The 21008-nt window shown below is 40.0% G+C and overlaps 1 protein-coding gene across 3 annotated transcripts; it reads right to left on the bottom strand.

Annotated features, from left to right (window-relative positions):
* Positions 1 to 149: 149 nt before the first annotated feature.
* LOC109967501 (serine/threonine-protein kinase DCLK1-like) lies at positions 150 to 19822 on the bottom strand. 3 transcript variants are annotated; one of them, XM_020613123.1, is made up of 16 exons: positions 19737 to 19822; positions 18150 to 18532; positions 17608 to 17954; positions 11247 to 11346; positions 8034 to 8150; positions 7747 to 7841; positions 6886 to 6973; positions 6604 to 6773; positions 5738 to 5857; positions 5393 to 5539; positions 4539 to 4672; positions 4319 to 4396; positions 4064 to 4160; positions 3844 to 3924; positions 3598 to 3711; positions 150 to 2211 (listed from the first exon to the last, which is right to left on the bottom strand). In XM_020613123.1, the coding sequence occupies exons 2-16, from the start codon at positions 18508 to 18510 to the stop codon at positions 2005 to 2007; spliced, it is 2256 nt and encodes a 751-aa protein (XP_020468779.1). In that variant the 5' UTR covers positions 18511 to 18532; positions 19737 to 19822; the 3' UTR covers positions 150 to 2004. The 3 variants fall into 3 exon arrangements, with proteins under 3 accessions (XP_020468779.1, XP_020468780.1, XP_020468778.1); XM_020613124.1 differs by lacking the exon at positions 19737 to 19822 and adding an exon at positions 19534 to 19730; XM_020613122.1 differs by lacking the exon at positions 19737 to 19822 and adding an exon at positions 18907 to 19289 and having other exon boundaries at positions 151 to 2211.
* Positions 19823 to 21008: the final 1186 nt, after the last annotated feature.

The raw sequence follows: 21008 nt of genomic DNA, 5'->3' as shown, positions 1-21008 counted from the left end.
TACATGAATGATATTGGAACTGTAGATGAGTTTAGCTTGTTTGGTTATATTGCCATCTGCTGTCCTTCCAGGTTTGTTGCAATGGAACCACTAAACCTGCAGTAAGTTGTCTGAAGATAAGCTCCTGACCCAGAGATTAATTAAATACTTTTTTTATTCCCAGGTCTGGTTTTGGAGTACATTGTTGGATGTTTGCTTTTTAACCATAACAGATTTTCCCCATATAAATTCAAAACAAGTGTATTACAGTTTAAAATTCAGACTGTATTTTGTCCTTACATTAATGGAATATAATACAGCATTCACATTCGCCATCTGCTTCAACAAAACATTTTCAGTTGTCTTTGCATACCATCTATAAACATGATCTTTTAAGATGATGAAAACCACAATCTCGAGAGCAAACATTCCCAAACAGTCATCGTCACTATCAACTTTCTTTCCTTGTGCTTTCTGACTCAGCCCCTTCACATCAAAAACTTAAAAGCCCTTAACAAGTCAGTGGATTGATATTACATTCCTGTTAAAATACATACATATATACACCCATACACATACACACACACTTCTCAGCTCAGCTGTGGTATTACTAGTCTGCCTTATCTTAACTGCATTCACCAAAAGCTCATACAGTGGCAAGAGAAGTGGAATCATATCTATTTGGTGTATATCAAAAAGTAAAAGACCGGAGCTGACTGGGATGCATATTAGCAAACATGCAAGTTACAGCAAGGAAGATATTCAGATCCATCAATAGTTTGTGTCTAGGGAACAAATGTTCAGGATGCAGAGGATGCTGCATTACATACTGTACAGGCTAGTGAGCCAAGCTTCTTGGTCTAGTTGTTTTTTTCTTATCTAATCACATCAAACACATCCAACAACAGTACTGAATAAATGAACTAATATTAAAATAATGGATTTTACTGGAAGCACTGTGTTTACCAAAATTGTTTCAGTGAATGGAAAGAGCCAAATGCTCCTGTCTGAGAGAAATGTTTCACTAGGCTACCAATAATACCAGCAACAGAACCATTGTCACTCATTCCTGCATTACAAAGGACAAATCTGATACTGTGCTCATTGGGCAGTATACCTAATTGCACTTAAATGAATTTGTGCCAAGGCAAGGTTTTACATATGCTTTTACTATGAACTACACAGCACTGACATTCATCTGTGCCACCAAATTACAGCCACACTCCAACAAACATGACAAAACTATTGTTTAAATAATCATCCTCAAGCACACAAACTAGACCATCAATACACAAACATTAGCACCCTCAATTCTCCAGCAGGACAGTATTTGTCTTGAACACACACACACACACATCTGTTAAGTACAGATAATGCTAAGGGTACAATATAGCAGCATCAGTGTGTCTAAGGTTTATGCACCAGAAGCTAAAGCACCACAGCACAGAATAGATGTTATTCAGTACAGCAGAAAGGTGTCCGTTACCGTTGATGTTGTATTGAGTGGGACACTGTTAAACAAGAATTTGCATTCAAGTCTGTATGGCAGCTGATATGCACTGAACATATCACAATAATGTAATATTTAGATGCTAACTGTTTTTGCATTTACACTGTTAAAAAGCTAAATGTTTCATGAAATCATCTTTCCTGCAGTTTACAATATAAACCACTAGAGGGCTCTACAGTACTATAATGAAGCAATGCTTGCTGGGTAGAAACAAGGCTTAACAGTTTGGCTGTTTTTAAAAAACAAAAGGGAAAGTACATTAAAAATTGTTGCATGCTCCTACGGTATATCGTTTCATCCAAAGACTAACTTGTTCTTTACTCTGATCAACTTATTTTGTAAGTTCAAAAAGTATTACTGGGAAAAAAAATAAAATAAAATTGGTACAAGTTAATATAGTTTGTGAACGTACAAGTCAGAGGACTGAACCCAATGTCAGGTTTTTCTGATTTGCACTCCACCCTTTCCCATTTTTACATGGAGGGGTAGACGGTGCTGTGGCCTCAAGAAGGCTGCTAGAATGGAGAGGTGGGTGAACGGACAGTGTCAGCTGAACTTGGGGAATAGTCTTCAGACTCAGAGGTGAAATCAGCAGGGGAGAGGCTGGGGTTAGCACTGTGGGAGGTGCAGGCACCGATACTGTGTGGGAGGTGGGGAGTGGACTTCACATCCTGGTGGCGTCTTCGTCGGAAAACTTGCTTCTCCTTATCAAGTGACGTGGTCTGAGGGTGACACAGCAGCAACCATTAGGTTCTCAGCAAAATCACAGAGGAGTGGCGTCCATTCCGCCACCAGGCACTGGGTCAAGTTTAGATGAGCCAGTGTTTACATGCAGTTGTATCTGAAAAACTGCATTTTGCTCAGAGTTTTAACTTCCTCTTGCAACACAGCAAACTAGTGCATTGCTCAACAACACATTGAAAAGCAGCAAGAGGCAATAAGGTCAACATCAATTGTGTGACATAGCTTCTTATTAAGAAGCAAAAATTAATTCAACTGGTACAACAACATCCAGCTGCAGCAGCATTATGGATGAATAACTTTCTATGCAGAAAAAGAAAATGGCAAAGTAATCTGCACAACCAGGTGAGAGGAAGCAGCCACAGCACTAGTGAGATGAAGTAATGTATCTAATGAGGTAAAAAAGGGCACCACTGACAGGTGGTGGTTCAAACCCTTTGGGGGATGAGATATGGAGACTGCCAGCACTTTGCCATGAAAGCACTGCACATCAGCACTATGTTTTGTCATACCTTATCCAGTACAATCCTGGATGCTGGCAGTGGCCCAAAGACCCTGACCTCTGGATGGTAAAGTCCTGGTTCAGATGAGTAGAAGAAGACGAGTGCAACTCAGAGGATCACTATGAACTCAAAGCATCACTAACCTAATTAGCATTAAGGTGCACAACACTGCACATCTGTAATAACTGCTGGCATGAGAAGGAAAAACTGGAAGAAAAATGTCACTGACATTCTGTGAAATGTCAGAAATATTACCCGTTTGGCAACAGAGCGCTAGAATCACCTGCAAAGCTAATTAAAATGCTAGATATGAGGAATGTGCCATAAAATATATACACAAAAATAATATCTGAATTTCAGAATAAGTTGTTTAAAAATAATAAATCTAATATAACCAAAACCTATAGTAGTCACCGTAGGTCAACTATGTTATTTATACAGTCTAACAATAGTGCTGACAGTCCATCTAAAAGAGGAGGATGAGAAGCCACAACACACACACACACACGACCTGGCAGCAACAAGGAGATGGATGAACTGATGTGTACACAGATTGAAGTGGAGAAGCCAAGAAAATATCAAAAAAGATGGATAATGGATTATTTGCAGCTTTGCAAGCAACAATGCTAGCTTCAACTAATGAATTTAAGCATGGATGTTGTTGGTGGTGGTGGTGGTGGGGGGGGCATCTGCACAATTAAGCAACACGGCCATATGAGGAACACTGTGGTTCAAAAGTGCAGTTTTCTGTTCAATTTTGAATGGCATCCAAAGCATCACTGCTTCAGAAAAAGAGCCAAAATGTAATCTACTGATGCATATGCACAGAGTCGGTGTGTGGAGGGGGTGCAAATCAGTGCTTACTGTAATGACTGACACTCCTGCTGCAGTGTTGTTGAGCTTGGGGCCAGTGTTGAAGTGCTTCTTGATCTTACCAGCAACAGGCAGCTGCTGCTCGCTCACTGACACGCCATCATCCTAAAAAATACAGAGAACAAAACCTCAGTAACAATGTCACACTGCAAGGTATTTTCTTTAGCGGTACTTGTACAGTATTTTACTTGTATACATGATTCTGCTAAAAGGACCAACTTAAAATGGTGAACTTACATTGACCCAGGAGTGATCAAGCACCTGTACAGCCGTGTATCTCTTATCCACCTCTACCTGCAGCATCCCACTGACCAGAGCCTAAAAAAAGACATTAGTCATGAGTACCCAGTATAATAATGCAGCTCAAAATACCAAAACAATAAATCACTGAAGGATTCTGACATTTCACATTAAACACAGGAGATGGCAGATGAGTACAGCACTTCCAGACACAAACCTTGGCAGTGTCAGACACACTGTCCCAGTATGGTGATGGGAAATCAAGCTGGCCCCTTAAAATCTGCTCAAAGACAGCCTCCTGATCTTCACCGCAGCTGGAGAAATTTAAGCAGGTATTTTATAAAGCTCAAACTAATAGTCTATAATGTCATAGCACACTGTGGACATCTTGACTGATGGGATTCAAGCTAATTAAAGACAGTTTAAAACATCACACTTCTCAAAAATAAGCCAACTGATAAGGAGCACATACCCACGGAAAGGTGGAAAACCACACAGCAGTATGTAAGTGATGACACCAGCTGCCCAGATGTCAACCTTAAGGCCATATCTGTGATTGGAAAGGATTATAAGTATCAGAAAGACTCAACAAATTAAGCAGCAGCAGTTTTTCCACTGGCATCAAAGATCATTGATCTTTCACAACAAATGCAACATCTGAGACATGATTTAGGACAACTCCTCTGACTCACCCTGTCTCAGCAACAATCTCTGGTGCTACATAGGTGGGTGTGCCGCACACGGTATGGAGGGGCCCGTTCACAACAGTAGCCAAACCAAAGTCACCTAGTTTTAGAGATTTACTACCATCTTGGTGCTCATAGACCTGTGTGACATGCACAAAGGAAAGTGGGGAACCACGAGCAAAAACATTCCTCACTGTGTTATAGTCCATTAATGAGATGTAATAATAAAATTAACACTAGGTGCAAAGATTTATAGCATAGAGTAATAAAAAAGTACAAGAAAAGAATAGAATGCAATTCACCTCTAATAAAAGGAAAAAACACAGCAACTGCAAATACAGATGTGTCTAAATTAATAAAATGGAGATTTGTTACACCATATGAATATATATCAAACAGCAACACTAAAACAAAAACTCCATCTTCAACTTCCTTGTATTGTCTCTTCACTCTTTTCTCCTTTTGTGAATATGTAATATAATAATTCAATTCAGAAATCCTGATGATCTCCTTTTGAAAGTATTTTAGATTAAAACTACTCAAGATTTAGGTCAGACAATACTGGTGGGATATATAGTATTAAAAATGTGAGTGCCAAATGACCAGTGAGAGCATGATACGGTAAATACATCGTGGAGTTGTGTTCAATAATTTAATAATGTTCATATTTTATCTATGCTGTGCATGGTGCATTTCTTAATGTTTCTTAATGGTGTCAGTTGAAAGTGCAAGCTTGTACATAACTTGGGAGAGAAGTGAAAAGAACAAGGTAAGGAGAATAATAGGGAGCACAGAGTATAAGGAGTGAAGAAGGGAAGGTGTTACAATGCAGCTCCACTTAATGCAAGAGTCATACTTACCAACAGGTTTTCTGGTTTTATGTCTCTGTGGACAATACTGAGACTGTGCAGGTACTTGATGGCACTTGCCAGATTAAAGAGCATACAGCTGGCATCTCGCTCTGTGTATTTGTTAGAAGAGGTGATTGCGTCAAAGAGATCGCCCCCCTGGAGAAACAGGTTTTCAGCCATTTGACATGAACATGTTAACTTTTAACATGCACAAATTAAAATTTATTTTTGCAGACCAATAACAAAATAACTCTGGACAGAATAAAACTTAGTGGTCAAAGAAATTTGCCCTAGAATACAACTTTGGCATTTGATCTTGAAATTTCTTTGCAGAAATCAACAAATGCGTAGTACCTTTACCAACTCCATTACAAGATAGAGTTCACCATGGGTGTCCATTTCTTCAATTAAAAGTACAATGTTGGGATGTTTCACCCGGCGAAGGATCGACACTTCACTCTGGATCATGTGCTCCTGTAATATAAATAATTTAAAGAAAAACTCTGTAAAACATTTTACAGTGAAACAAATTTAAACTTAGTTAAGGCTGCATAATTAATCACTTGGAGCAATCTTGATTTATACCCATGTGCAATCTCATATGACAACGATTGTCATGTTTGTATTAGCAGGGAGATCCACAGTATCAAACCAAATGCTCCCTTTTCTTCCAGCTGTAGACCGTGTTACACCACATAATAAACTGTACACAGGAAGAGGGCAGATGTGCAAACCTGCCACCCGGTGAAGAGCTCAAAGTGGGATTTAAGGTCTGCCCAAACTGTATGTTGTATGGTCAGACAGGATCAGGCCCCCAAACACACACACGCACCTTTTGTTGAATGGACTGAGTGTGTGCACTCTGTCCATGAGCCACGTATGACTGTGGGTCTCTTTTCTCCACTTTCTTTAAGTGCCGGGTCTGTTTCTGCCTGGCCAACTCACATCTTTAGCTAAAGCCTGAAAATCACTTGTGAATACACATATATAGTAAATGCCTGAAAGGACTGATAAGCTGACTTGAAATTAGTTTCCAGTTATGTGTTGCAGAACTTTTTTTTATGTTATTAAAAAGGAAGAATGGGAGAGACACAGAACGCAGGAAGGAGAAATCTCTATTCAAAAGATATACCAAAAAGAAACCTCTTGACAATGAATTAGCCCAGAAGTAGTGGTGCAGCAACTGCAATCAGCAGAGATAGATGTAGATGCAGGCTCACCTTTCCCCTGCATTTATCTTTGCTGATGATTTTCAGAGCATACTCTCTTCCAGTCGATCTCTCCACACATTCTCGAACCACAGCAAAGTTCCCATCCCCTAAAGTCCTCCCCACTTTGTACCTCTCCGTTATGGAGGCAGGGACCGAGGGGTACTCATTCATCAGCTCAGCTGCAAAGTAAAATAAAAAAATGATCCATCTTGTAAAGCTATAAACAGAGGCCAAAACATTACTTGAAAACAAAGTTCTGATACAATATGTCTGTCTTTCACTGTGCCTTACCATCACTGCTGGGCCCATCTCCTTCATCCATTGAGCTGCAAACCTTGGTAGAAGCTAAAGAGAGTGAAGAGCCACTGTGCTGAGATCCCTGGAACAAGAGACAGCTATGGAGTCGGAATGAAAGACACACTGATGAACGTTGTCTTAAAACTCCAGAGAAGGGAAAGCTTGTAAAAATGTTGATTATAGTCATCTTACATAAAGACCTTTTTTTTTTTTTTTTTAACTGTCAGTCTCTGTTAGATAAAACCAAAATCAACCTTTAACCAGCATAAAGACTGGCATATGGTTGGAAAAGGAGCAAAAGATCCACCACCACACTCATTATGATCACCCCAGCCAGTCTCATGATTATTTAATGATGGTATCAGTAGTAATTGGATTTCTCTCCATAGTTGACTGTGCTGCAATCTTAAAACTTGTTGTTCCTCCCCAAATCTATGATAATTACAGCAGAAATTGTGCTGCTACAATACAGAAGGAGACATTCAAAAGCTAGTTCTAAAGATTCAAATTGCACACACAACCTGTGCCGATGAGATACATGGCGTTCAGCCGACTTTTATTCCCTGAACCAGTGAAAAATTTTGCACCTGTATACAAGCTAATATTTACACATGCGTACCTGTGTACACAAACCTGTGATGACCCTCAATAATATAAAACAGTACTGGCAGGGTTTCAAATTACATTACTAATACAACAGAAATAAACAGCAAGGTCAAGGATTGAGAGCTAAAAAAAAAAAAAATATTAAATGATTATTTGAAAATTTAAAGTCCTCCTCAAACTCACAAATATAAATCTTCCAAACAATCTTAAGAACTCAAACTTGTTTATTAATACATCAATTTTCAGTACCTGTCGTCTTCGCAGGCTAGCTGGACTGGTGGGAGAGGGGCTTGGAGACTTTCCAGATCGAGGCGTAGACAGCTGACTGCCTGCAGTTCCATTAGCTGTTGGTGCAGTAGAATCAGCATCATGATCAAAAACTGTAGAATAAACTAAACCTACTTTTTATAAATAGATTATAGAGTTTTATATTTATAAATATAAATATAATCCTATAAGTAAACAGTGTGAAACTTAAGAAGAGAACAATAGATTGGCTTTTTTTGTCTCAAGACATAACATACAAATAAATTTACCTGAACTAGTGGATGACGGTGACTTGCTCCTTCGGGACATCCCGCCACCTCTTGGGGAAGAGGTACCCTGCATGGAGGGGAGTCGGCCATATGATGCAGACTTTGCCACCCTGCATTCTATAAAGAAGTACAAAAACTAATACTAAGCCACCTTAATCCACCTTTAGTCAGCAATAGATTTGAGGTTCTGTGTTTATTTTAGAAATAAAATTTAGAAAAAAAAAAAACTAGACAAATGCATTTCCTGAAGAAAATGTGTGTGGATGCTGATTGCTGAAGAATTGCCCTGAAAATGCTGAAATCCATTGCTGAAACAGCTGAAGGCTGTGATGCAGTGCTGAATAATTATGGAAGATGAAATGAAAAACTGTAGCTGGGAATTTAACTTCATTATCTCAAGAAGGTGAGAGCATTCCTAAAACAGTGGAAGGCTTAATCCCAAAGTAAGAGGTAGAAATTAAATGGCTTGAAGTTCTAAAAGAATATTTTTTACTGACATCTAACAGATATGTTTTAAAGGCAGACAAACCTGTGTGTTTATGGGTGTGTCACTGTGATACTGTACCTCTGTGTGTGTTACTGTGTGACACTGTATTGCTTTGACTGTGTATGTTTGCGTGTTTGTTACTGTGTGACTGTTTGTGTGGTACCATGTTAATTTCAATGTTTGTTTTAAACAATTAAAATGTGTGCCTCACCCTTTTTCCCTTGCTAAGCTGTGTTAATCAATAGCAGAAACCAGTAAAATTTGTGTCTATCCAGTAGCTGGATAGCTTGGTGGTTAACACCACTGACTGTGGTACGGCAGTTCGGGGCGCAATTCTCTATTGAAGCACGATAGGTCGTTTTGTGAGTGCGATTTAGATTCCTTCGCAATCTCATTAACCAATAGCAGAAACCAGTAAAAAATCCAAATGTGTATCTATCCAATAGCTGGATAGCTTGGTGGTTAATGCCACTGACTTTGGTATGGCAGGTTGGGGTTCGATTCTCGTCTCAAGGCATGACATGATCGTAGAAGGACATAGATAGTGAGAGGGGAAGTAGACAGTGGCTAAGGTGGGAGGGGAGGTAGAGAAGAGGTAAGGTGGGAGATAATAGGTACAGTGCTTTGCGAAAGTATTTGGCCCCCTTGAACTTTGCGACCTTTTGCCACATTTCAGGCTTCAAACATAAAGATATAAAACTGTAATTTTTTGTGAAGAATCAACAACAAGTGGGACACAATCATGAAGTGGAACGAAATTTATTGGATATTTCAAACTTTTTTAACAAATAAAAAACTGAAAAATTGGGCGTGAAAAATTATTCAGCCCCTTTACTTTCAGTGCAGCAAACGCTCTCCAGAAGTTCAGTGAGGATCTCTGAATGATCCAATGTTGACTTAAATGACTAAAGATGATAAATAGAATCCACCTGTGTGTAATCAAGTCTCCGTATAAATGCACCTGCACTGTGATGGTCTCAGAGGTCCGTTTAAAGCGCAGAGAGCATCATGAAGAACAAAGAACACACCAGGCAGGTCCGAGATACTGTTGTGCAGAAGTTTAAAGCCGGATTTGGATACAAAAAGATTTCCCAAACTTTAAACATCCCAAGGAGCACTGTGCAAGCGATAATACTGAAATGGAAGGAGTATCAGACCACTGCAAACCTACCAAGACCTGGCCGTCCCTCTAAACCTTCAGCTCATACAAGGAGAAGACTGATCAGAGATGCAGCCAAGAGGCCCATGATCACTCTGGATGAACTGCAGAGATCTACAGCTGAGGTGGGAGACTCTGTCCATAGGACAACAATCAGTCGTATACTGCACAAATCTGGCCTTTATGGAAGAGTGGCAAGAAGAAAGCCATTTCTTAAAGATATCCATAAAAAGTGTCGTTTAAAGTTTGCCACAAGCCACCTGGGAGACACACCAAACATGTGGAAGAAGGTGCTCTGGTCAGATGAAACCAAAATCGAACTTTTTGGCAACAATGCAAAACATTATGTTTGGCGTAAAAGCAACACAGCTCATCACCCTGAACACACCATCCCCACTGTCAAACATGGTGGTGGCAGCATCATGGTTTGGGCCTGCTTGTCTTCAGCAGGGACAGGGAAGATGGTCAAAATTGATGGGAAGATGGATGGAGCCAAATACAGGACCATTCTGGAAGGAAACCTGATGGAGTCTGCAAAAGACCTGAGACTGGGACGGAGATTTGTCTTCCAACAAGACAATGATCCAAAACATAAAGCAAAATCTACAATGGAATGGTTCACAAATAAACATATCCAGGTGTTAGAATGGCCAAGTCAAAGTCCAGACCTGAATCCAATCGAGAATCTGTGGAAAGAACTGAAAACTGCTGTTCACAAACGCTCTCCATCCAACCTCACTGAGCTCGAGCTGTTTTGCAAGGAGGAATGGGCAAAAATTTCAGTCTCTCGATGTGCAAAACTGATAGACATACCCCAAGCGACTTACAGCTGTAATCGCAAGAGGATTTTATGTCTATCAATAAATGTGTCTAATCTGTTATTAAAGAGTTTTTCCAGAATTTTTGAAAATTGTGACAACAGAGAAATCGGTCTATAATTTGTGAAGTTGTGCTTATCACCAGATTTATACAGTGGAATAACCTTTGCTATTTTCATATTATTGGGGAACTGCCCAAGTCGAAACGACATGTTAAAAATATGGGTTAATGGTTTGCATATCTCCTCAATTACCCATTTAACAGTTGTCATAGTGATACCATCACTATCACTACATGTTTTGTTACCACATTTATTCACTATCTCTATAATTTCCTTTTCAACTATGGGCTTCAAAAACATAGAACTTATGGTCCTTTCGATTGTATTATTATTTATAGTGACGGATGTATCATCTGTACAAATGCTTCTTACCTCCTGTCTATCTTCCCTTCTACGACCTATCATCCAATCACAGCAACCCAGTTGTATCAGTGGTGCTTATGGTAAAAGCAGTAACAGTAGAACAACAAACAGATGTGAGTACAAACTTGCAAGAAGGTTTGACATATCCAGTATTTCATCAGAGGAGGATAATTTAATAAAAAGCTATTTACCGTACGATGAATCTGTGGCATGTGTAGCCACAGCAGGCATCAACACAAATAATCACCACAAACAATGGGAGTGTTATCATCATACGCTCCCCAATGAGCTAGCCAAGCCTCATTTAAATTAAAGTACACTTACCACTTTCATCCAAGTTGAAGTCATCTTGATAACGAAACTTTTCTGGGCCACAAGCAATGAATATATCATCTTCACCAAAAAAGTCCTGAAGACTGTTGACCTGGTAAAGATGGAGATGTTTCAGTTGGTTGTATTAGAAAAACAAGTCTGATAAGTCATGCCTACTCTCCACAGTCCAAAATATTACTTCCAAAGAGAGTAATGGGTCTTAAAATACCTCATACCTACCAAAATCAAATCAGTACATAAACTTGCACGCTGACATGGTCTGACCAAAATACACAAACACCGCAGAGTCATATGGTTTTCAAACAGCAAAACGAAATCCATATACTACTGTGCATTACACTGGTCAGATCAAATCTTTAATTATCATAAGGAAATGCATTGTTTCTACATATAATGTTGATGCTAATTTACACACACACACACACACCCAGTATTCTATGCATTCACATGCCAAAGAAAACCAAGATTTATTTGAATTAAATGAAATATTTATTGAAATAAATGTTACCTTTAGGAGGAGAGGAAATGTAAAATAATCAAAACTAGATGACTGTGTCAATGCATCTGCTGCTCTCATTAATACACAAGACCATTTCAGTGGTTGCAGTGTCATAAATAAATGGAGATGCTGTTAAGAGTCCTGACCTTCTCCTCAAAAGGCTCATTAATGTGCATAACCAAAGAAACCAGTGTGCCACTGGATTAGAGCTTCTCTCCTAGTTCCTGAACTCGGCAAAACCTGTGTCAACAAAAATATGATCCCATACTGATATTTTTTTCCTGAAGCAGACATTTTATCTTGAATTTGCCGTTAAGTTAGATGTGACTTATATAAATTATATGGTTCATTTATAAAGGTAGATAATTCGAAATGTTAAACTTGTGAACACCTTGTGATTCTGTTCTTACAAAGTAATTGAGGACAACATGGTTTAGAAAATTTAAATCTGAAAAGCCAATAGTAAACACATTTTGCCCCTTTCCCTCTGCTACACCACACACACACACACACACAATTTATTACCTGATCATTAAGAAACATGCACAACATCTTCTTTAGTTAAAATTCTGTACAAATCTAACTGCTCTGACAGAAATGCACACTTTTAAATTGTCAATTAAAAATATAGTACACGTAGTTTTAATATTTATCCAAAATATTTAAATGTTGGATTATCCACCATACAAAAGGATTGGTTTATCAGTAACTTGCAGCAAAAGCACCTCCAAACAGCCAAAGGTCATTCAGCCATGAAATCTTAAAATAAACACTGGGGAGCTTAAGATGGCCCTTTTCTCTGCAGGTGGCCCATTCTGACAGCCCCTGCCCCCCACCCCTTCTCCAAGGGAGAGCGAGATCCCAGAGGGAGGACAGCTGCACAGCCGTTGCTAAGGAGACCGAGTTTGAGACAATGAGGGGGCACATCTACTTTAAGATCCACTGTCAGACCTCATCTGAAGTGTTGAACAGTAGAAAGTGTAAACAACACAACAATGTCACCCTCAGTCAGCATAAAATGGAACAACAGAACAACCCGTCACTGATGCTGGGATTTCAGATCTGGCTTCAGACCTTTGGTGGATGTTGCTCCCTGTAACTCACATCACAATTAAAATAAATAAACATGCCAGGAAAAAAGTGACATTATTCCACAGTAGGATCATGGAATCAGATGTAAATGATTGCTACTAAACCCATTAACAGAAATCTAATCAATAATGCACACCCTCTTAACAACAACAACATCATCATCATCCAGGATTAAGAGTGCAATAATAGACTGCGTCATGTAAAACCTTGAGTGAAATGTGGCTCAGATTCTATTAGAGCCACTACTTATTGTATTGGTGTATCCCAATTCTCCTAATTGCATCCACATCTTCCTCACTTGCATCTTAGTCCCACCCACATTATGATGCAAGGAGAAACTGCGAGCAGAGGAAACACGTTTTAACTGACATGAGAGGTCCTTTCCTCCTTCATGTGAACCTTCCAATCACAAAATAATTTCCAATAAAGGGACATGTCGATCCATAACCAACTTCTGCAAAGGATACATTCGTCTATCCTCAGTTATAGCTCCTACTGAGGGAGGTCCTTCCTCATGGCAGACCCAAATGACTTCTGGTTCAGGTGAAGATCGAGGACAGAGGGCCGATGGAGGTCCTTCCTCATGGCAGACCCAAACGACTTCTGGGTCAAGTGAAGATCGAGGACAGAGGGCCAACAAAATAAGAGAATTAGGATGAACCTTTTGTTTGTCTTAAAGAATATGGTCAGTCATTAAAGATATCCAGAGATCGAGCGTGGCAGTGGTAGTTTGGGCACTGTAAAATGTTACAGCACTTTTGAACCTTTGGGCAACATTTTTAACAACTATCAGGGTCTTGTGTTTTATAAATGAGGAAACATGTCACCCAGTGCAGCAGTGTGCTTCCCTGATGTGTTTTTAAAACAGTGGAGGCACAGATGATTGGCATAAATCAATGGCATGGATGAATAAATCAACAGACGGACAGACACCAACTATGAGTAGAAGCAATTCATTGTTGGTTTTAGTCTCTGTATGGGGACTGTCGAAATTTATATAGAAAATGACCAGCCTTATCCTTTAAATACTAGGAAACCTCAAATTTATAAGGGAACAGCAGAACAAAGGCAATCACAGCTGTTTTCCTTTATTACTTATGCCAGCTAGCCCAGTGACACAGCAGCTCCATCAGGCCCACCTTCCCCCTAATGCACACACGCACAAACACACACCCCAACACTCCTTGAGGTCCTAGCGCATCCTGTGCAAATATTGATTGTCATTGTTTTATCTCTGCTTTCTGCAGGCACAAGCACTGCTCCCAAAACAATCAAAGGCAACAGAAGCTAATCAATCTAAGCCATGGTAAAAGCCACAGATCACATAAAGACACAAAGTGGCAATAAAACTCATCTAGCAGTAGGCAGGTGGACCGATCCAGGGTGCTGAATCTCACCTTTGAAATGGAAGTGAACACAGCAGCCAATTACTCAGACAGACATGACTCATCTTTACACTTAGTTTTCAACCAGATCTAGTTCTATTTTACATGAACTGTCCGTATATATAGTTTGAAAGCAAGCCTTACTTTTTTAAACCACTGTAGTTCTACAGTATTGCATGTAAGCATGTTCATAAGAATGTCCACTGGAAGCAGGAGAAAATGTAAAGTAACACCCTACTCTCAGACATAGCCAGTATAATCCAAGATTCAAATCAGGTCAGCTGCACAAATCTGTGACACAACCACAGTTACTGCAAAGAAATACAATAGCTGCCTTAATAAATGCAAGTCAGCACTATGATGACATCCATAAGGACAAACCCACAACCCAAGCACACGTTAAAACACATGCTTCCTTACACTAGCTCACACACTTCCAGCAGTCCTAATCAAAATGTCCTTGTCTTGAGTTACTATATTTAACCAATGTCTGACTTTCACAGGCCAAAAAAAGACCATTTTAGTCAGTTTTCAAAAAGACTTGCTTACTAGTGCGACAAAATTTTACAACAAACATGTTCCAATATTTCAGTTGGACCAACAAGTATTCAACTGCAGGAGAACATCTGTTCAGACTGTTAAAGTCACTTTGTGAAACTTGATTTTCTGAGAAAGCAGTGAGGCACTATGCATCATGCAGACATGACATCTGTGGTATGAACAGAAACAAGCACTGTGGGTACATGCAGGCCAAACCAGGAAAGAAATGAACTGGAAAACGTAAGCTACGTTCTACTCTCTTGCACCATAAATCTCAACCATTCCAGCCATTTCTAATTTCTAAAGCATGAATGAGGCTGTTTATCACATTTACTGATACAGAATTTTACCATTAAAAAAAAATAATAAGCTTCCACTTTCATGCATTGATGTCAAGCCAGGCTCTGCCCACAGACAGCTGCTGACATTCAGCAAAACATGCTGACAAAGAAGTTAGTGAAGTGCATAATACAGGTACAGTGCAAAACCATATCAATTACAGTGGGAACTGGAAAGCCGTGGTTTAAGTCTGCTCAGACTTGATCTAATCTGCTCCATCCCACACATAACAGCGTTATGCTATATATAACTTTCATGACACAACACCTCTACAGAATGACTCAGCAGTATGAAGAGCAGCATCACGAAGCAGAACCACCCACTAAGCAGATCCACAAACAGAATAACTCAAGTCACATGATTCACATAAAATAAATGTGAATCACAAGATCATCCAATATTTTTGAAGAAGAATCCAGAGGAATGTGACTAAATGACAATATCATCCCTTAATATATGATTAATAAAATTGCAGCAAATTCACTGATACAATTTATAAATGAATAACAAAGGGCTAATCAGGTGGCTGTGGGATATTTACTAACTGAACACTGCAAATAAAACTAACTTGCTAGAATTAATTGCTTCAGTCATCCAAAGCCTCGGTCTCTGGACTAAAAGCATAAGCAGGTAATTTACTAAAGGTTAAACAGCCATGAAAAACAGTGCCAGTACAGTAGGTGCTTGGCCATCTGGAGTCACACTATGACAAGTAATACAAAAATCAGACACTAGATTTCAGAGGTGCATTGACAAGCATTACCTTAAAACCACTATATTGAACATCTAGCAAATCCTGTGTGATTCAGAACCATCAATAGAGTCTAATGTTCCACTTTCACACAGGATACAACACAAGCAATCTACCTTTTATCTACTGCGATTTCACGTCCATTTATGCTTTGCTAAACATCTGTAGTCTCAAAATAATTGAGTATTTGTGACAGCAAATTTGTTTGCTGGTGTGAAAATCCCCAACAGCTCCCTCCACACTCCATTACAGAATGGGTGCTACTCTGGAATTATAGCTGTCATGTGCACCATCTTGCCGCCATGTGTGTAATAAGGCTGACAGACCAAGCGCTACATCTATGAACCCTCTCACACTACACTTACAGGCCTGATATCACTACCGCACCGCTCTGCCACAGAGGCTGTTCCTTAGCAACCAGCTCAGGAAACCATGTCACCATAGAAACCATCAGAGGGAAAAAAAAATTCTGATAAGGATGCTAATATAGTGTGCAGGTCACAGAGTTCATGAATCAGTTCAGTTAAAGACCTGATTATTTCTGTGGGATGTTCTGTAACTCAGTCAATTCTTCCTTCATATCAGTTCATAAAGACTACAACTCCCGCAATTACTGTAATATCCAGAAGAATGCTAATGTAATATATTTGACATCACACTGTACCCATAAGCCACTTGCATCATTAAATATTTATACTATAATAATGTAAACAAAACTGTCCACAAAATTCATCTCAATGCATATTTGTCTGGTACTAACTCACTAAGTGAATATCAATTTAAAAGTGTTCTACTGTTGGCGGGAATATAAGATGGAGCCCTAGAAACCTATTTCTTGTAATTCATTTAGAGAATATTCCCAGTTGACTTTTGCTGCTACTGGCCTTTCTCTGTCTCGCTCTCTCTGGGTAATGAAGCAATTCAAAGAGACATGAATGAGGAACAGAAGAGACCACCTCTACTGGCAGAAACAAAGTTCTATTTCATCAAAACCCTAAAAATGCACATACTGTGCTAGCCTACTTTGACTGTAAAAAGTGTACCAAGTGTACCTCATGTACAGTGTAGGCAAACATCAAGTCTAAAACAAATTAGGATATGAGCTATATAAATTGATTATGTCTAATTTATGGCAATTTGGTTACTTTCTTAAAGATACTAATGAACTCATCTTGGCTACAAACTTAAGATTTAACCAAAGATATATGTAGTATGCAGCTGGTAAGCATCATGTCCAAGTAAGGTGAGCACTGAAGGTCAAGGAGCAAAGGTAAGCATCTATGTCTTCACAAAACTGCATACAGTAATATTTCCTTATCAACTTGAATACAGTATATCACTGCTACTTTTACTAATAATGACCTTATGCCGTGGCTATAAAAGTTAATATGGTGTATGGATTCTATAGCAGGACTTAAGACGGTGGCATTACACAGCTAAGCTATCATCATATTCACCACAATGTATTGCATTCTTGCAATTAATGTAATTTACAAATCTCCTAGATTGGTTTTCCATGACAAATAATTTTGCCAAAGTCAAAATTTAAAGGAAAAGCTAATATTTCACCTGTCCTCTAATATTGGCAGCTTTCTGGTTTTAGTTTAGACTCCCAAATCCATTGGCCATTCTGAATGATTCCTAGTTTGTACCCCATTTGGAAACATGTGTGTTAATATTGCAATTCTGAAAAATTTGTTAGCTAGCAAAGTTCACAAAATCTGCAATAAGAATTATAACACCTACCATCTTGCCATCAACAGTATATAGCCTTTTGACGACTCCAGAGTCCAGCTTAATGGCATCTGTGATGTCAGACATGACTTGCTCAAAAGAGTGTGCCGTCTTCTTGTTGAGCAAGACCCGTACAGCTTTGCGAGGCTTTACTCCACTGCGCACAATGGTTACCAGTTTTGGCCTAATGAAGTCCTTGCTCTCCCTAGTTTCTGGGGGTCCAGCCTTTGCACTACCAAGGGAAGAAGGGTCACGGATGGACACAGGAGTCCTAGCACCAACTGACCAGTTGGGATTTACATTCTTTGTGTAATCCACCTTCTTGTACGGCTCTATGGATGCACAAACATAGCTCTCTCCTGCAGAAAAGACAATAACAACAGATTTTCCATTTTCTCACAAACAAAAGCTAAGACACATGGGAGACTGGAACAAAGATCCTAGGACAGTGACCTGCATCAACTGATGATTCTGGTGGAGTTTATGACCTACTTGATTTCTAACTACAAACTAAATCTGGGGCAAACATACACACATTTAACAACACTGCTCACCTTCCACTAGCTGGTCCATGCTTGTGATCTTTGTTGTCCCATCAATGGTATATATGGTCCGCACTCCTTGAGGCAAGTTGACATTATCCGACAGAGCTCTTGTGAGGTCAGCCAGGAGTGCTTCTAGAGACCCAAATCTCTCCTGAGAAATGGCATACACAATTCCTTTGAAGTAGCGGTCCCCATTTCGATAGAAACGAATTTTCTTTGCCTTCTTTTCTGAGCTCAGTGCTTGTAGTGTCCTGGTTCTGTAGAGGCTGCAGTGAGCGCTGTGTGTGGGACTGGGGAGCCCATTTCCTCTTGAGCCCCTTCGGGTGTATCGGTCAGCCTTGTCCCGCTCATCAAAGTGCTCCAGCTCCATGACTGTACAGTGCTATTACACCCTAAATAAAAATCCAAAGAGAACACCCACTATTTGAATAAACTTTTTAACATGAACCTACAACACATTTGACCAATTAGACCCTCGGCCTCTGTCAGTCTAGTTGCTTAACCTCCTGATACAAGCTTTGATGCTGCTACTACTGCAAATGTACATGCTATGAAGTAACATGTCACACCCATTTCATGCTCTCTTGTGTGTCTCAATTCAACGATGAGGCAATGAACTTTGCAGTGGATAATACATCATCAACAGTATAAACCTGTTTAGAGATCTTGGCTGAAAGATTATTGTATTAAGCAAACAAAAAAAAACAATATAGCAAAAAAGGTACAGAACATATGGACCTTACTGTTTTAGTGTAATCTCTCTTACCTTATAGGAGAGGACAGATGCAGTCACACGTATCTGTTAGCGCAATTAATTAGTGAATCGGTTATTCATTTAATGTCTTGGAAGAACCATGCGTCCCTTTGTTACACCTGTGATGGTGCTCTGTACGCCTGTGATGGTGCTCTGTACACTGCCTCCCGTGTGTCTACTCTGTTGTGCGCTCTCAGGCAAAGAGGAGGCAGTGCTGGAGCCGGTGTCCTCAACCCTCCTCCCCTACTCTTCTGCCATTGCAGTGATTTACACCGGACCGCTCGAGTGTTCGCGCGACTCGTGCACGTTGCTGCCAGAGCGCGCAATCACAAAACGTGTTTCTACTATGCGCGTCCACGTTACGGTTTACCTGCTTGAATAACCACATAACTGGCATATTTACGCATTAATAAAAAGTAAATTATCACAATATACTAATTAGTTAGAGCAATAACATAGGAAGAATTTAATGAGTTCAAAATGGATTCAGGCTTGACAAGGTAAGTGTATTTTAATGAGTTATAGAAATGACAAGTAGACACAGCTGGTCTTTTCAGCCGATCTCGGGCCAGCTGGGAACACTGCGTTGACTGGACTGTGATGTAACCTGGGGTTGAAGGAGAGACGCAGACGTTTCACCTTTCGTCCAAGAGGCTTCATCAGTTCTGACTGACTGCTGTTGAGCCGGAGATACTTCAAGAAAAGTGTTTCAGTCACATAGAATCTTGACAAGAGCTCAAATCAACGTTACCGACAGGATCACCAGAGCTCATCTGGCGACGAGGACGCGCCAACGCTTTCCTTAAGTACTACTCTAATCATTGGGAGCAGGTGTGTCTCACCTACTGGAATGCACTCCAACACGCGCCAGCTGACGATGTGCTGGGGCCGGCCCGGGTCACGGACGTAACACTTATTCCGTTTCCAAAGGAGGAATCCACTCTCAGACAGACACCATCTGCCTCTGAATGTCTAGCTTGGCAACTGAGCTGGCATTGTCAGCGGTGTCAAGGGAAACGGACATCTCGTCTGGGAAGATGGATCTTCCGTATTCACTAAAGACCACCGAGATTAAACCTCTCATCCCACTGGCTTGCCCAGATTTTTGTAGCCTATATAGATTACAATATTGTTCAGCCGTCCATAGTAGGCTAGTGGTTAAGGTGCAGCGCTGTCCGCGGCGCCCCGGGTTCGAATCCAGGTTGCTGCGTGGCGACCCTTAAAAGATGACAAAAGCCAAATGTGAGTTTTATGTAGATTGCAATGTTGTTCACATGGGCAAACTGCCTTTCAGCTAAGCATGAGTCAAAGTCATAATGATCACCAGCTGGGTGTGATTGTATGATAATAAGGGGGAAGGATAGGATTATATAGTCACTGAGGTCAGTTATGGCAAAACGGTTACCATTATCAAAATAAAAAATACACTAAACAAGACAGGCTGTGCAAAGTTGTTCGTGTTCATCAGCATCTTTATGATAGGGCAAACGCAGGCCTGTTCTTTTTCCTTTACCAGCAACAGTTTAACAGAAGCAAAAGAATTCATTCCTCTGGCAGCAATTTTTGTTTCTGCTGGGTAAATCACGTGACCTGATTAAGCCCATGAGCCGGTGACTCTTGCTCCCTTTGGGTGAGATGTATCACATCTGCCAAGATGAGGGACTGCCACTGCTTGTGTACATAAATACATGTGTGAGCCTTGCATTTACAGCTGCATTTATATAGTTTGTGTATTGTCTGAAGCAGCCCTTAGGCATCAGGACAATTTCACATGTCAAACTTCACCAGTTTTTGAAAGGACTTGTGGTGCTGCTGATGTGATGTGCATGGTTTTTATGAGAAACCCTCTTGAGACTGTGTCCACCACTAGTTTGTTCTAGTCTACTAACAAAGTATTCAGCTAAAGTTCATGTATTGTATAACATTGTTTTTTAATATTTACCTCTTTTAATATTTTCATAATCGTAGGTGAAAGTGTGCAGTGATCCCAGAAGAGAGACGGACATGTGGGCTGGTTTGGCTATAAGAACCAAGGTAGAACAAAAAGGCCAACACCGGGCAGGGGCGGTGAAGGAGGACTGACAGTTTCCATGGATGGATGACCAGTTATACAG

This window comes from Monopterus albus, unplaced genomic scaffold (assembly GCF_001952655.1).
Source record: "Monopterus albus unplaced genomic scaffold, M_albus_1.0 scaffold130.1, whole genome shotgun sequence".
In the NCBI taxonomy this organism is placed as follows: domain Eukaryota; kingdom Metazoa; phylum Chordata; class Actinopteri; order Synbranchiformes; family Synbranchidae; genus Monopterus; species Monopterus albus.
This window is presented reverse-complemented; position numbering and strand designations above follow the sequence as displayed.

Excerpts from the sequence above, each read along its gene's own strand:
- LOC109967501 (XM_020613123.1), bottom strand. The coding sequence starts at position 18,510 with ATGGAGCTGGAGCACTTTGATGAGCGGGACAAGGCTGACCGATACACC. Across the intron at positions 8,151-11,246 it reads CTTCAACTTGGATGAAAGTG|AATGCAGGGTGGCAAAGTCT; the intron begins GTAAGTGTACTT and ends ACTTCTTTATAG. Across the intron at positions 3,712-3,843 it reads TTGATCACTCCTGGGTCAAT|GATGATGGCGTGTCAGTGAG; the intron begins GTAAGTTCACCA and ends TGTATTTTTTAG.